This window comes from Poromitra crassiceps (assembly GCF_964638095.1).
Source record: "Poromitra crassiceps genome assembly, chromosome: 6".
NCBI lineage: Eukaryota > Metazoa > Chordata > Actinopteri > Beryciformes > Melamphaidae > Poromitra > Poromitra crassiceps.
This window is the reverse complement of record NC_139627.1, coordinates 42046878-42064574: the sequence shown is the minus strand read 5'-3', so window position 1 is coordinate 42064574 and position 17697 is coordinate 42046878. Positions and strand designations below refer to the sequence as shown.

The following is a 17697-nucleotide window of genomic DNA, read 5'->3' as shown; positions in this document are numbered from 1 at the left end:
TTCCACTCTTTAATTGCATGAAAGGGAAGGAGAGGAGATTGCAGCAGCCTGGCGGTGTGAGCGGAGAGAATGGATTTAGAATGTATTAGTATTGGCAGCAAGGCGCCGGCGGTGGGAGGCTGCCCCGGGGCCCCTGGGCCCTTGGTGGAAGTGCAGGTGAGCGGTGCCACCTGCACCCTTGGCAGTCCCCCTCCCCAGTATTCCTCCATTATCACTCTCGCCTCACTTAAAGGCCCCAGCAAGTGCAGCGGGGCCCACACATGGAGGGGCTCAGAGTCGTGCGCTTATCTTGATGTTTACAGGGAACAGCGATTTGCCACACGCCCTGCTCCAGCCGGACCCCGCTGTCCCACTTCTTTAACTCGGATTGGGGTCTCTGCTCACCTCATATCTCCACCTAAGGGGCCACCTTGGTTGGGAGGGCTTGATATTTCCTCTTTCTGAAAAAGTGGTGCAAATCACACCTGGAGTCTTAAAGCATGAGAAATTGTTTGATACTAATGTAGCTGATATCCTGAAACGTCTTGATACTAATGTAGCTGATATCCTGAAACATCTTGATACTAATGTAGCTGATGTCCTGAAACGTCTTGATACTAATGTAGCTGATGTCCTGAAACGTCTTGATACTAATGTAGCTGATATCCTGAAACGTCTTGATACTAATGTAGCTGATATCCTGAAACGTCTTGGTACTAATGTAGTTGATATCCTGAAACGTCTTGATACTAATGTAGCTGATGTCCTGAAACGTCTTGATACTAATGTAGCTGATGTCCTGAAACGTCTTGATACTAATGTAGCTGATATCCTGAAACGTCTTGATACTAATGTAGCTGATGTCCTGAAACGTCTTGATACTAATGTAGCTGATGTCCTGAAACGTCTTGATACTAATGTAGCTGATGTCCTGAAACGTCTTGATACTAATGTAGCTGATGTCCTGAAACGTCTTGATACTAATGTAGCTGATGTCCTGAAACGTCTTGATACTAATGTAGCTGATGTCCTGAAACGTCTTGATACTAATGTAGCTGAAGTCCTGAAACGTCTTGATACTAATGTAGCTGAAGTCCTGAAACGTCTTGATACTAATGTAGTTGATATCCTGAAACGTCTTGATACTAATGTAGCTGATATCCTGAAACGTCTTGATACTAATGTAGCTGATATCCTGAAACGTCTTGATACTAATGTAGCTGATGTCCTGAAACGTCTTGATACTAATGTAGCTGATGTCCTGAAACGTCTTGATACTAATGTAGCTGATGTCCTGAAACGTCTTGATACTAATGTAGCTGATATCCTGAAACGTCTTGGCACTAATGTCGCTGATATCCTGAAACGTCTTGATACTAATGTAGCTGATATCCTGAAACGTCTTGATACTAATGTAGCTGATGTCCTGAAACGTCTTGATACTAATGTAGCTGATATCCTGAAACGTCTTGGCACTAATGTCGCTGATATCCTGAAACGTCTTGATACTAATGTAGCTGATGTCCTGAAACGTCTTGATACTAATGTAGCTGATGTCCTGAAACGTCTTGATACTAATGTAGCTGATGTCCTGAAACGTCTTGATACTAATGTAGCTGATGTCCTGAAACGTCTTGATACTAATGTAGCTGATGTCCTGAAACGTCTTGATACTAATGTAGCTGATATCCTGAAACGTCTTGATACTAATGTAGCTGAAGTCCTGAAACGTCTTGATACTAATGTAGCTGAAGTCCTGAAACGTCTTGATACTAATGTAGTTGATATCCTGAAACGTCTTGATACTAATGTAGCTGATATCCTGAAACGTCTTGATACTAATGTAGCTGATATCCTGAAACGTCTTGATACTAATGTAGCTGATGTCCTGAAACGTCTTGATACTAATGTAGCTGATGTCCTGAAACGTCTTGATACTAATGTAGCTGATGTCCTGAAACGTCTTGATACTAATGTAGCTGATATCCTGAAACGTCTTGGCACTAATGTCGCTGATATCCTGAAACGTCTTGATACTAATGTAGCTGATATCCTGAAACGTCTTGATACTAATGTAGCTGATGTCCTGAAACGTCTTGATACTAATGTAGCTGATATCCTGAAACGTCTTGGCACTAATGTCGCTGATATCCTGAAACGTCTTGATACTAATGTAGCTGAAGTCCTGAAACATCTTGATACTAATGTAGCTGATGTCCTGAAACATCTTGATACTAATGTAGCTGATGTCCTGAAATGTCTTGATACTAATGTAGCTGATGTCCTGAAACGTCTTGATACTAATGTAGCTGAATTCCTGAAACGTCTTCTTGATACTAATGTAGCTGATATCCTGAAACGTCTTGATACTAATGTAGCTGAAGTCCTGAAACGTCTTCTTGATACTAATGTAGCTGATATCCTGAAACTTCTATACCCCTCTCTCGACACAATAGGTGATATTGTTGACAGCCACCCGTAGTGATTGAAGCCATTGTCTCACGCCGATCTTACCTCATAGGCATTTCCATGCAGCCAATGTCTTTGTGTAACTGCATCACTGTAATGGATCCCCTCTATAGTCTAGCGAAAGATGGAGAAGGGTCTTTTACTTCATTCCTGCTGAAACTCTGTTAACTGAGCCGCTTGTCAAACAGCTGATAGTTGACTGATGCTCTCTGTTCTAACACCCTCCAACCATGGTATGATGTAACCAGGAGAAACATATCCTTTTATTATTGGCATTGTTTATCAGATGCGCATGAATTTGGGTCATCTGTGGCTTAGACAGTAAAATGACATTTTACTGTCCCCCCTGTTTCCAGAGGAAAGCAGGGAGAATCTAGTAGAAATAACCCCAGTATAGTAGCAGCACTGCACTACCCCCTTGTTGAACCCTCCCCTCAGGATGTCTGCATGCGAACGGGGCACTCACACTGTGAATAAGATTAGTTTGCCTCCAAGTGTACAACGTGCTTATGCCACTTGACTCTGAATCGGTCCTGATTTGGAGCATTGCTGGCTTGTTGTGGGGAATAATGCTCTGGCCGGGTTGATGCAGTGGCTGTTATGGGGAGCCCCGGCCTGGTCTGCATGCATGTTTTTAGGTGGGAGCGGCATTAGCTGTAAGCTGCTTACGGCCGTGGACAGAGGTGATTACAGGGCCCACCTCCATAGGACTCACCGGGAGCATCTTTTAGGTCCGCGCTGCCCCGACTCCCAACACACCTCCAGAGTGCCACAGTGCCACTTCCTGCCACTCCAGCGCTCTGTCCCTCTCCAAGCCCCTCCCCCTGCTTCCTGGACTGTTCCGTGGGCTGGGATCGAGTCATCTGCGCGCTTGGAGTTGGTTTCACTGTATCAGGGCTCGAACCCTAAATGTGTGACCGCTGCTTTGTTGACATGCGCCTCAGACAGATAGTATATTGTTTGCTTAGTGATGTGTCACAGTGACAGATAGTGCGGTTGTTAAAGTATGAAACATTAGAACAGCATTGCAGACTACACACATCCACAGCTTGTTAGTGTGTTTTTAGCTTGAGCCCAGCTCTGGTGGTGCTGTTCTCTGTTCTCCGCTGGTTTCTGTCTGCCTCTGAGAGTCCGAAGCCTTCCCCCAGGTCCAGACTGAGAGAGAGAAAGCCTTTCTGTCTTGCCTGCCTTGCGGTGCGGCAGTGTGCGGACTGGCTATCACTGACCCTGGAGTAAACTGTGTGAATGCAGCTGGAGTGTAATCTTATGTGCTGTGAGGATCAGATCTTATATATTGTGCTGTGGGATCAGATCTTATGTGCTGTGGGATCAGAACAGAGGAGCAACGTTTCTAAAGGAGCAACAATAAAGAGCTGCTTAGAGCACCTGCAGAGCCCCGGCCCAAATAATGAACACCTGAGCAGATTGGAGGCAAGTCAATTAACGTCACTGACACTGCTAGTCAGCACAGAAAGGCAGGTACGCAGCTTCTGTTGCGCCTTTGTTCACTAACAAAAGCTCCCCTCACGTATTCAGCCTAGAGTAGGCCAGTCTTTATGCAATGCAAGACAAATAATGATTCATAGTTTAATCTAGATAGGCCTCTCTGTTTTTCCAACTGATATCGCATTCGACATGTACAGTATGTTCTCTGTGCTATTAATATTGAGAAGACTCCTGTAACAGTTACTCAATAGTCTAGTAGTGAGACTATAGAGGGAAATAATAACATACAAAATCTCATATTATCTGTGGCCAGATTAGCTATAACGGATTACGGTTTTGACCTAGTTAAATTTCAGATAGGGCTATTTTAGTTGAGCTGTATATGTATCAGTAGATTTGCATAGGATTTGCATTAGTACAAATTATGAATGAGATATGGCTCAAAGTATTTTTTCCTCTTTTCCCATTCATTTACTTCTTATGTTTGGGAAAAAAATCTCCCCACCCCCCCTTCCCCCGCATTTTCTCTTTGCGGACAAATCACATGCTTAATGACTTTAAAACCAATACGAAACATTAATAAAAAATACACATATCTAATCTAATCCCATTGTGTTGTTCCCCAGGAAGAATCCTCAACAGGTTTTCAAAGGACATTGGTCACCTGGACTCTCTTCTCCCATGGACGTTTGTGGACTTTATCCAGGTGAGTCTCACCTCGGCAGGTTTGGTGGCTGCTGCCTGCTGCAGCAGCAGCATGGGGAGGCCATTTCATGCCTGGCTAAGCCTGCTTTGTGGTCCGGGTCCCCTAATCTGGAAACAATTACTGTAGGATTACCCAGCCAGCGCGGCCCAGCGCCTGCACAGATTTAATAAAAGTGTCTGCACATAGGCTGAGGGCGTGGCTCCCTCAGTGTGGCACAACAGAGGCCGCATCTCCACAGAATGTGGACGGAGACTAACGCAAGTGATTGGGAGAGTGAACGCTACCAAAGCAGAAATAATAGCCACAGGATGACTGGTCCGATGTAGAGGAGGAACCGTGGGGGAGCAGGAAGAGGATGACAGGAGAAGAAGTGCGAGCAGAAGGCAGGCAGGCAGGCGGTGGAGTGGAGAGTGAGGTGCTGGTGGAGGTGGAGGAGGAGGTGGAGGGGGGGGGGGGGGGGGAGGAGGAGACAGGTCAGTTGAAACACATCCAGCGGGGGACTTGCCCCTCACAGTGCCATTCACCTAGCGCTCTACAGTATTACAGGCCCCAGTAGCCGAGGGCCACCCTGACGCAAAGCCAGGTTAGGTTACCAAATGCCACCATGCCACCGCCACAGCCATCTCCCACGAAAGCCCGCGGAGATGAGCCAGCTCAGGCACCTAGCGCCACAAAGAAGGGAATGTTCGCTGCACAATCCGAGGTAGAGGAGCAGGCGTGGCTCCTTGGTTAGGGCCAAAGAATGGAACAAAGGCGCGCTGAAAACGAATCCCCCCTCCACAATGCCTGAGTGATGTTTGTGGCAGATACCCATCTCACGCGAGACAAAAGCCATCTTAAATGCTGAAAGCACAAAAGATCATACCCACAAAAGCTTTTTGTCTGCTATAGTTCCCCTCATTTTGATAATAAGGTGAATAATGGCCAGAGTAAAATAATAACGTTGTGGAAGGCCCATAAGTCCAACTGAAAACCAGTGAAAGCAGACTAGGTCATGACAGAAGACGGGCTTGTGTTGCACATTCATACCCACTGTAATATATACATGGCTTATCCAGTCGTCGTCGTCATCGCGTTTCAATAATTACTAGTGTGTTTATCATAAAATACAACATCTTTATTGAGATGCAATAATGTATAACTATTAGGAGCACACGTCGCTGTGTTTGCCGTGAAAAAGAACACCACGCAGGCAGGTAGCACGGGCCATTCCTGAACCAGCTGTGGCCCGAAAATAAGATTAGACGTCATATGTGCACGTTGTTTCTGCTGTTCTTTTGCTGCCATAGAAAACGGGAAGGGGGGGGGGGGGGATCTGGGGGGTGATTGTGAGCCGGGACAAAGGTGGCATCATTTGGACAAAGTACTTTTGTTTGTGCCTCTTTCTGCTCTTGTTTGCAGGTGTCTTTCATGGAGCGCTCTCTCTAATGCTTTCAGGAAGGACGATTTTCACTCCTTTTTATCAAAGTATTAGCCGGACAGAAAGGCTGCTGATCCTGACCATTGTGGCTCATTGGCGGAGGGACAGTCATTGTCTAAATGGTTGTCAGGGGGGAATAAAGTGAAACTTCATAAACAATGGGCTTAACTGGTTTATCTCCCTCTATGGGGAGAGGCCGCTTCTGTGTGGGGATTTGCATCAGAGCCAGGACCTTTATGGTGGAGTAAGCACTTCCCAGCTCCCTCCCTCCCTCCCTCCCACCTCCCTCCCACACCGGCCCAACAAGGGGATTCCCTCTAGCTGGGGGAACCTGGGTACATCCCAAAGCCCTGTTTTTTTCCACAGGTCTCATTTAGTAGTCATTTAGTATGTTGAAAAAGGTGCTTCTTTCTCGTCCCTCTTTATGGGCTAGAAATGTCAATTAAAAACACCTCAGGCTTTGGGGGACGGTGGGCTTTTGTGTGGACTTGACCTTTAAATCCTGGGTTGCCTCTGTTTTCACAGAGGGGGTAGAGGAGGAGCGCGGGACAATGAGGGCTGAGCGCCGGGGCCCGTCAGCGCAGGGTTTCTTCTGAAGCCTCTTGACCAAGTCACACCGCTAACTGTGGGGTCCATGGCTACATTCATTGCTCTTCTCATCCGTCCACTCCAATCGAGTTTGTCAGCCTGATTATGCTCAGATATACCAGCCACAGCTGTACGACCACTAGTATTTTAACATTTTAGCGATTGTATCAGCGCCTAGTTTGAGTGAACTGAAATTAACCTGTGACTGTGAGTTTCGTTTGAGTGGGACCTACCCTGGGTAAGCCCAAGGCACACCAGTCAAACATTCTCCCGACAACTGCCAACATGAATGTTGACATGTCGAATTTGACCAAACATCTCCACCAAACATCTCCAAACAAGGACAGACAGCCATGACACCACCGAACAAACATCTGTGTTTGTCCATGTTTGTTGGAGAACGCTTGATTGGTGGGCCATGGGCTTTATAAGGATGCACAAACGTTTGCTCTATGTCATTATAAATTACAGCGGGAAACCCTATGGTTGTCTGGAGATCGTGTGTGTGTGTGTGTGTGTGTGTGTGTGTGTTATACTGGAGACAAACCTAGTGCAGAAGCACTGAAGAAGACACAGAGCAAAGATGGCTATTGTTTAAAAACACTGGCGGGTTGGATGGCTGTGAGTCTGTGTATTGTGGCACATTGTGTGTCAGGCCTCTTCTGTGGCTTTGTGGGATATGAGAACTGCTGACGTAACCTGCCGCTGCTGTAGGATGAGGTTTCACCGGCTTTCTCTGCTTCTTTACCAAGCTGGTGACAGAGGGAGGGAAGAATGCACTGGCTCCAGGCTTGACACATACCAGGTTAGCCCGACAAACACAGGAGATGCTACCGCTATGGAAATATATATGCCATAAATCCCCCCATTGACCATTGTTATATGACAGTGGCATTGTCTTCCTGCACAAGGTGGAAAAACACAAGAGTGACACAGAAAAGCGAGAGGTCGAAAAAGATGAACTAGCCGACATTTTTTATTTACCTGTTCACCGAGGTTTTGGCCAAAATGTAGCGCAAAAATAAACTTTAAAAAAAAAGAAAGGGAAAAAGAAGCTGAACTCTGTATTGTGTATGTGCTCAGGGTGGGTGCTGCCTGTTATCTCTCAGCAGTACCACACACGGTCATTTGATGGCGAGCATCGGCCGGCAAAAGCTTCCAGTGAGTGTATGTGTGGTCTCGGCTGATGCTGTGGTCTGGCTCCTCACCCGTTCTGACTCAGCCATACAGGACAGGAAGTAACACAACATAACCTCGTTCTAATCTAGAGACTCGCCACATGTCAATATGACGTGTGAGTGACTTTTCTGTTTTGTGAGCTGTCGTTTCTTATTTATTTATTTATTTTATTATTGTTTGTGTTGTTTTTGAGAGAGAGACGGGAGGGAGGGATGATTTCTTGCATGTATATGAGCATATGCAAAGTGCTAGGCAGTTGCAATTTGCTGGACACAAGTGATTTATAGGAGAGAGAGCGAGAGAGAGAGAGAGAGAGAGAGGGGGGGGGAGAGAGAGAGAGACTGCATTTCAAAGCCTTTCTCTTATTTCCAAAATGGGGGGTGGAAATCAACAGCTTGACTGAGCCCAAATAAGTGACTTCTTTTACCTTTTCACAGCACACAAAGGCCTAATCCTGGGACTACTTGAGCCACCAATGTAGACAGCGACGGAGGACCACCACAGTATGTGTCAGACCCTCCTCGCCACACACAAAACACATTGACTGCAGCTTTATGAAGTGAAAACGGCCCAGAAAGGCAAAATGTGAAGGAGGTGTCCACAGTCATTTCTCCCAAAGAAAGGCCACGGCATCTGGGCATTTAACGCTAAAATAAAGCCCAAAGGGAGAGCAGAATGGATCGGGTCACCCCCATTGTTCCAACGCCCGAGTGGAACGGGCCTGCTTTGTTTCAGTACCACTGACCCCTACCACTTATTGTGCCGCTCTGTCAGAGAAAGTGTGGAGTGAAAAAATTCCAGCGATGACAGAGAGAGGGCCTTTTGGAGGAATTTTCTTTTCCCAGCTCCGCCTTCGTTTCCCGTTTTGTTTGCGCCCCCCCCCCCCCCCCCCCCCCCCCCCCCCCCCAGTGGCAGCCTCTGTCAGGAATATTGCACGCTGTCAGTAAATAAAGGGCGGATGAAAACGCGCTGGTAAAGAAGCGTACTGATTCCGTGTGTCCGGGGGGATGTTTAATTAAAGGGAAGTGTTTATTCTCCGCTGCGGAACAACAGTTTGCTATCTGCGCTGAACACAAATAACGCAATTAACTTCAATTTGCTACATTTATTTGGACATCAAAGGCCCTGATAGGATCGTTTTGTAAAAATAAAGCAATTAGGGTCAGCAGAGGTCTGAATGGTCTTTGGATACAGCAGCGTGCCCAGTTTGCTTGAATGGCTGAATCGCATGCGTGCAGGAGCTTTCTCTTCTTTTGCTAAAGGGCAATTAGTGGTAATTCTTGATTTAAACTGTTTGTATACAGCAGCCTTTATCCGCTTGGATGTGCGGCGGCGGGCTGTGGCTCAGGGACTTTGCTGTTCCTGTGTGGGTCTCGTATGAGATGTGGTCTGAGGTGTGGTGCAGGGTGAAGTGTGGGGTGTATGTCGGGGGGTGGGGGAGGGGGGGGTAGATCACTACTTATCGGAGTCATCTGTGTGTTAGTGTGGGTGGGGGACCACGGTGTTCCCCGATGCTGACACGATAAGCACCAGACCAACGCAAATGGATCACATCAAACAGGGCCTTGGCGACAGTGGGCCCCCTGGGGAGCAGCAGGAGGAGGAGGCAGAACTCCTATCTAATGGTTCCTGTTCCCACTCCATCCCCTCAGATGACCCCAACTGTCAGACACGCCGGCCCGACCGTGGCCCCAGCTGAGATGGGGCCAATTGGGAATAAAAACGAACCAACCACAAACGGGACGTCAACGACGAGGCATAATGTTGCTATACGTCACCAATAAGCAACAGCAGACTGAGAGAAACACAGTGTATATAATAATCCATTTTGTTCCGTTCATATTTGAGCCCCTTTAGGGAAGGTTGGATAACACGTAGGAGTAATAGCCTGCGTGCCACCATCTCACTTTGCAGTCTGGTAGCCTTCCATCAAGGCTAAGATTGAAACTTATGTACTGTGAAATTCTTGGGATCAGTTGTGCTCAGTAGCTTCCACTCACTGCTTGATTGTGTGGGCTCCACTGCAGCGATGGTGAGACTAGTAATACCCTCTTATCTGAACTGTAAATGGAATTGAGTGGCTTTTCATCATAAAACGACATTGAAAGTGATCATGCTTAAATGTGTGCTTAAGCGGCCGATAACATCTGTAATTAAGGTGGTAAATTAAATTTTCATCTCTCTGGGCTAGTCTGAGACTATTGAAGGTAACAGTATGATCCTAATCTCCACTCATAGGAGTCATCTCTTAGGTTGTCTCTAATTTCAGGGTGTGAGGTTTCACTTTTTGAGTGTTTTGGTGCGGTCAGACTCCAGTCGTATTCAGGGCAGGCATCAGTGTTTTGGTACGTTCAGACTCCAGTCGTATTCAGGGCAGGCATGAGTGTTTTGGTGCGTTCAGACTCCAGTCGTATTCAGGGCAGGCATGAGTGTTTTGGTGCGTTCAGACTCCAGTCGTATTCAGGGCAGGCATCAGTGTTTTGGTGTGGTCAGACTCCAGCCGTGTTCAGGGCAGGCATCAGTGTTTTGGTGCGTTCAGACTCCAGTCGTATTCAGGGCAGGCATCAGTGTTTTGGTGCGTTCAGACTCCAGTCGTATTCAGGGCAGGCATCAGTGTTTTGGTGCGGTCAGACTCCAGCCGTGTTCAGGGCAGGCATCAGTGTTTTGGTGCGTTCAGACTCCAGTCGTGTTCAGGGCAGGCATCAGTGTTTTGGTGCGTTCAGACTCCAGTCGTGTTCAGGGCAGGCATCAGTGTTTTGGTGTGGTCAGACTCCAGCCGTGTCCAGGGCAGGCATGAGTGTTTTGGTGCGTTCAGACTCCAGCCGTGTCCAGGGCAGGCATCAGTGTTTTGGTGCGTTCAGACTCCAGTCGTGTTCAGGGCAGGCATCAGTGTTTTGGTGTGGTCAGACTCCAGTCGTGTTCAGGGCAGGCATCAGTGTTTTGGTGCGTTCAGACTCCAGTCGTGTTCAGGGCAGGCATCAGTGTTTTGGTGTGGTCAGACTCCAGCCGTGTTCAGGGCAGGCATCAGTGTTTTGGTGTGGTCAGACTCCAGCCGTGTTCAGGGCAGGCATCAGATTGCATGTGGCCAGTGGTCTGGATGTGTCAGCTAGCCATTAACCGGGGTGATGAGTCACTGTGTTGTTGAGGTGCTGTGTGGTTCGAGTGTGATGTATCAGACACCCACAGTGTGGTTCCCAGAGCCCTGTGCCAGTCACTGTGACCTGTTGGCTAGCTGCTCTGCCAGGGAGGCTTATAGGCCAGAAGTGTTGAAGGGAAAGCCCATGGGAGCCGGGGATACGAGCCGCAGCGGCCAAGTGCTAAATTCTCACCTGCTACTAAGTGAGAATTAGCGCTGTGATCGTTTTCCTTCCACACTGTGAGTCACACAAACTCTGTCCCACAACCTGCTGTTACCTGACTGTCTGTCCCACAACCTGCTGTTACCTGACTGTCTGTCCCACAACATGCTGCTAGCTTACTGTATGCCACCGATGATCTCGCACAAATACAACAGAAAGAGTTTCTCATAATATCCGGCCTTAAGAAATAGGCCTCGCTGCCCCCGGTGGTAGCCCACACAGGAGCAGTGGCGCTTTTGACTCAGCTGCTGTTTGGTTGGTGTTGTCAACCCGCGTCTCTCCCTCTGTCTTGTGCCCCAGATTTTCCTCCAAGTCCTCGGAGTGGTGGCAGTGGCTGCGGCTGCCATCCCCTGGATCCTTATCCCCGTGGTCCCTCTGCTCATTGCCTTCCTCTTCCTGCGATGCTACTTCCTGCAAACCTCCAGGGACATCAAGCGCCTAGAGTCTACCAGTAGGTCTTTTTTTTTCCAGGGACATGTCCATTTGTGGTAGGAGACAAAGGCAGACCACAGGAATGCTAATAGACCATTGAAAGAAGCCGTGGTCATTAGCATAAAGGCTAAAGGTGATGGTGGCCCATGGCTTGGCCACACGCAGTTTCCTCAAGTGAAGGGAGTTCATGACATCACATACAATGGGAAAAATGCCAAGTGGGCATGACTAGGCCATTGCAGGTCTTAGTTCATCTGATTTTATTCTGGGCTGAGAGCCCAAATGCACATTGGATGGCAGGTTCCATCATCTTGAAGAACAAAACTTGTATTAAAAAGACTCCTTGGAAACATTCAGGTTTTGTCTTTGGTTTTGTAAACCGAACAAATCCAAACAAAAGACGTCTCAATAGCGGCGCTTTTCTTAATTGAAATTGGTTGGCATCAAGGGCATATGTAATGTTTGTGTGATGCATTATTCATAGGAACCTGGCTACATATCACTAAATCACCATTTTCCTGCCAACACCTTATGATGCAAGTAGACAGTAGAAGGAATTCCATGGGACCTCTCAAATCTGAGAAATAGAAGTTTGAAATAGTGGCTATTTGGTTCATTAAAATATATAGAAATGCTGAAGGCAGGTCATGATAGAAATATGAAACATGAAAGCAAAGATATTCCAAAACCCTCTGCAGTGTCAAATTGGTGGTTGAAAAATATAGTCATAAAATAAAATACTGAATGCTAGACGCATGAATACTCGCAAATTGATATAGTTTGTATATTTTTTATAGCTCGGAGTCCTGTCTTCTCCCACCTTTCCTGCTCTCTCCAAGGCCTGTGGACCATCCGTGCCTTCAAAGTTCAGCAGAGGTTCCAGCAAATGTTCGATGCGTACCAAGATCTCCACACAGGTTAATAAATTATATATTTGATCTACAATGGTCAAAGATTCAGGGTCAATTGACTTTGACATTCTCATCCAAAGCCATGCACTGAAACGCTAGTCCTTCTGTTGCCTTTTTTCAAATTTAATAACTGCAATGGCTGTGCTATAGTCACTGCCAAGGAGACGTTATGATCTGGGCTGTGTGGTTGTTTGTTTGTCGACAGCGGCCTGGTTCTTATTCCTGACCACCTCTCGCTGGCTCGCTGTGCGCCTTGATGGAATCTGTTCAGTATTTGTCACCATCACCGCCTTTGGCTGCCTTTACCTTCGGGATGGTACTGTATGAGCTGGTGACAAAAGATGCAACACACTATTGATGCCTGACATGACATTTGTTGAACCCATGACAATAAAGCCATGATTGTGTGTATGCTGTCACAGGCCTGGAGTCAGGTGCTGTGGGTCTTGCGCTGTCCTATGCTGTGACACTCATAGGCATGTTCCAGTGGGGCGTCAGGCAGAGCGCAGAGGTGGAGAACATGGTGAGAAGAACAAACACAGATATATTCAAACTGTCATGGACGTTAGATGCAGGGTTCCCACGAGTCCTTGGAATGCCTTTCAAGTTTGTGAATTGGGGGGGGGGATTCCTTGAAAGTTACTTATACTACTGTATATCCATTTGTATTGCCTGTGGCTGTAATAATGCATTTATAAATGCACAAGCAATTTGAGATGAATACTGAAAAACTAGATCAGTGGTTCTGAAAGTGGGGTCCGGGGACCACCAGGCGTCCTTGAGAGGGTTCCAGGCAGTCCCCATAGCCAATTCATGAATTGTTCAACTTCAGCATTCGCCTTGATTGACAAACAGACAAGGAACCTATAAAGAAGGAAACGACATCGCTCACATCACAGTGTTCGAATTTCCGGGGAAGATCCGGGGCTATTCATAAAACATTTGGGGCTATAGCCACCAATGCCCAGGCCTATCGACGCCCATGTGTGAGATGATTGGCTTATCTCACCATAGGATTTGATACGGGGTTCACGATTCAATACAATGACGTAATAAATAAAAGTTCAATGATGACAAAGTCTGACAAAGACAGTGCAGAATTATGTTGATTTCTGAGCCACAGATCTTTCTGTGCCAAAGCATTTGCTTGATAGAATGTTAACAATTTAAAAATGTCATTGCAATGTATGAATAATATAATTTGGATTGAGATGTTGTGAAATTGTAATGGGGGAAGCTCTCATTTGTGACTACTACAGCAGAAAAAATATATTTTTTTCTGCCCCACGATACATACTGTATTGTCACATTTTACTATTGCGTTATATTGAATTTCGATATATTGTCCCATCCCCACTTGTGTGTATAGTTATTGGAACTGTGGACACTTAACACACCGGTTCAGATGTGGTTGGACATCACGTCCCCCTTTCAAATGTCTTCTTGGAAAATGGTTCATCTCGAAAAGTGATTTAGGATTAGACAGTTTGGTCACGTGATGCCAAAACTGGGGGGATCTGGTCAATAATATAAAGTGCGTAAAACATGCCAGTGCTTATCCATTGTATTCCCAGACCCATCATATTCTCACCCGCTCTCTCCCTCCACCATTAATCTCAATCCTAATCCAATTGAGGTTCATATTAGAAGCAGGGGAAATGTGGACAGGGACACACTGCTGTATCTGATTGACTGGACCAAGTTCATAATGGTCTCAGATAAGAGAAGTGCTTCAGCCCCCGAGGGAGAACACCTCTTGTCGCAACACCACCACGTCATGTCTTCCAACAAGAACTCGTTTCTCTGCATATATGTCATTTCAGGAGCTTTGTTCAATTTGAGCAAGAATGATTTGGCTTTTAAAGAAAATGAAATTATCATGGCTGCTATTGACCAATGCAGTGTCTGTCCCTAAAACATGGAATATCAATTTGACTAAACAAGGCCTTGGAGATCACTGTAGAGCCTCTTGATGTGTAACTGGATGCTTAAGTGCGCACCTGGTCCATTGTGCTTCAATGGCAGGTATATGGTGTTACTCCTCAATTTAGCCCTAACCCTAAACCTATGCTATCTACAGTAGAAAGTCACAGCAGTACATGTACATTGGGTAGTAAACAATTTTGAAATTATTTATTCAGTTAAGTACTGTAAAGTTTTACATGAGTTGAGACAACAGTACTTTGGAAGGAGTTAATCCGGTAAAGGTAAGAAAAAAAAATCAGGGCTTTTGAGTTATTTTTAAGATACAGCTGTGCATGCATCTAGCAAAATTACTTCAAGCTTATCCTTCGTGCCAAACACTCATTCATTCATGGATTTGTTGTGACGAGATCTTTCCAAATAATCAGATATTAGTTCTGAGTTGTTAGGAAAGGAACCATATTGACTGGTGTTGTACTCACATACTCTTATTTTAGTAAACATTTAAAAAAAGTTACTGAAGTAAAAGTACCGGCTATGATCAAAAGAGCAGCGTTCATCAAAGAATCTATGCATTTACAATATTTGTAGCCAGTTATTGCCCTCCTCTGCTTGTCATGCATGTTACACTACGTTGTTTTTCATGTGTGTAGATGACATCAGTGGAGAGAGTGGTGGAGTACACCGAGCTGGAGAGTGAAGCACCCTGGGAGACGGAGAAAAAGCCTCCGCACGATTGGCCCAAGAACGGCTCCATCACCTTTGACCGAGTCAACTTCTCTTACGCCGTCGATGGGCCTTTGGTGCTGAAGAACCTGACTGCTGTCTTCACACCCAGAGAAAAGGTTCTAGTCTTATTCCTCCGGGTCCGCTGTGTGTGTGTTTACTGGTGTGCACAGCCCATGACTTGGGTTGATATGCAGCTTGTGTAGAAGGTGTGATGCTGTTCTTTTTTATGTGGTATTATTTCCAAATCAATTATTGAAGGGACACCATATTGTGCTGCCGAATCTCCGGGACTATACCATTTGTGATTCATGGAATACATATCATGTAATTAAGACTGTTCAAGTGGATCCATTTGTTCCCATTTGCATTTTGAGTTACCTGGCGGTGACAACTGTTTATTCACTATAAGAGAGAGGAGAGGCAGAGGCAGAGGGAGAGGGGGAGAGGGGAGAGATGAGGGAGGCAGGCAGAGGGAGATGGTTGAGGATGATTGAAATTGTGTTTAATGCAGGGGGTGTATTTTGCATGGCTACGGTTGGCCAGGGCGGCTGATTTCACAATGGATGGGTTGATAAGTGGAGAGGCCCCGGCTCCGGCAGCCCATGGGGAGGGATCGCCCGCCTCATGCCATGGGGGTGAAAGGCTTTGTGCATCCTGACAGTCCCCCTGAGACCCTGTCACAGGGAAACCTGCACCTACCACTTAAAAGACTGTTCCATCGCCATCCCTCAACCACAATCGCATTCATAATCATACAACAAAACACACCGTCACCCCACCACCACCACCACCAGCACCACCACCACCACCACAACACCACCCACCACACCTACAATTAGCCCGGAAGAGAAACGGCTTGCTAGCAACACATAACTTTAACCCCAAGACGTTGAGAAGACGAGATGAATGATGCTCCCTGCTCTTGCACTTCAATAGAGATAAAACAGCGATTGCACATTATGCTTTCCACGCTTGAATTCAGACACTCCTCTGTATTCTTTGTCTGAACTGAGAGGGCAAAGCGATGTCTCCGATCAGTTTCCCCCCCCCCCCCCCCTTATCTTTCTACCAGTCCCGATGCAGGCATAGGAAAGTGTGATTGATCCCTGCTGAACAATGTTGATAGCTCAAGCAGACACTGCTTCAAATGCATACATTATGATAGTATCTATTTCTCATATGTAAACCTTAAAAAAGTGATTTTTTTTTAATGTCACTGGGATCGTTGGCAGTCTTGTTAACAGCTGATATGGGCGGTATGGATTTTCTCTTGATGAGACTGAGAGAAAGAACGTGTCTTCACTGCCAGGTAGCCTAGAGCAAGGCAAAGGCATCATCTCAGTCAAGCAGTGTAGTTTTCATTGCACAAGATTTGTGAAAGGATGTGATGCAATATCGGCACAGTTGTACCATAGAGCAAAGGGTTCCCAAATTTTTCGACCCCCAAAATAATGGTGCCAGAGGCTCCTGACGCCCACTATCCCCCTGGAGGTGGTTGAAGCATACAAACGTTTGTGCGCACATGCAGTAAATAGAGTAAACAACAAAAACAAAACCTAACAATTATGGTTAACGTGCTAGTTTGAATGGTTTTTACATTGTATGTATTTCACACATTCTGTACATCACACATTATGTAGGTAAATTTCACACATTCTGACAATCATCTCGCGACCCACCCATCGGTGTCCTGCGACCCCCGGGGCGGAGGGGTTGGGGGGGTGGTCCCCGACCCCCGACCCCAACTTTGGGAACCACTGCCATAGAGGGTAGAGTTAGGCATCCCGGCTGGGCTGGGCTGGTGACTATGTCAATTTGTTGAAATGCACTATTTTTGTGGTAACCCATTTAGGGGCCACTATACAAAGATAGCAGGGTCCACTTCAAGGAAATGGGACTAAACACAGTGGAAGGACGTTGGGCATAGTGAATTCAGGAAAGGGGTGGAAGCGTTAGGGTCAATTAGTGACATTAGATTGTAAAAATGAAATGTATCAAGTGAAACCAGTGAATTACCTTGTGTATATTGTGTTTACATTTTGACCATGATCTTTCCCCCCCCAACGTATAGCATTACGGTAGGCATTATGCAACAATGTGTGACATTTTATTACATTTTTATCAAATAGAACACAGCTAAAGTTTCTATGTCTTGAATACATAGTGGCAAAAGGTCCACAACAAAATTATACAGTTATACAGTCAAATATTTAAGTCAGTCATCTCGATTAATTATCCATTCAGGATACTAGAATATCTGCTTGGTTTTGAAAGGCTCCAAATAAATGTTTTGTGGAGATGAATCATTATAGCGGTTTTATAATAGATGCTTGGTTGCAGAATTGTATCTATCAATCTCTATTTCTGTTGCTTACATGCTACAACCAAGGCGGTTCTATTGCAGTTAGCCTTAATAAAACACTCTGTCGGTGACATAGCACTTCAACAGTAAACACCACTAGCTTTGAGCTTTGAGGGGCAGGTTGATTGTATTGTCTTTGTGTGAATAGGTCATAGATAGGCCTTGTAATTTGGTAAAACAGACATGAAAATAAA

General features: G+C 46.0%; 1 protein-coding gene across 1 annotated transcript in view; it reads left to right on the top strand.

Annotated features, from left to right (window-relative positions):
* LOC310779045 (ATP-binding cassette sub-family C member 4-like) overlaps nucleotides 1-17697 on the top strand; it is a gene marked incomplete at its 5' end in the record, with an annotated part of 51650 nt that overhangs the window by 21086 nt on the left and 12867 nt on the right. The window contains 6 exons of the mRNA XM_083639538.1: nucleotides 4521-4600; nucleotides 11447-11597; nucleotides 12376-12495; nucleotides 12695-12805; nucleotides 12912-13012; nucleotides 15066-15257. Of these exons, the coding sequence (XP_083495664.1) occupies nucleotides 4521-4600; nucleotides 11447-11597; nucleotides 12376-12495; nucleotides 12695-12805; nucleotides 12912-13012; nucleotides 15066-15257 (755 nt within the window). The remainder of the gene's footprint in view (nucleotides 1-4520; nucleotides 4601-11446; nucleotides 11598-12375; nucleotides 12496-12694; nucleotides 12806-12911; nucleotides 13013-15065; nucleotides 15258-17697) is intronic.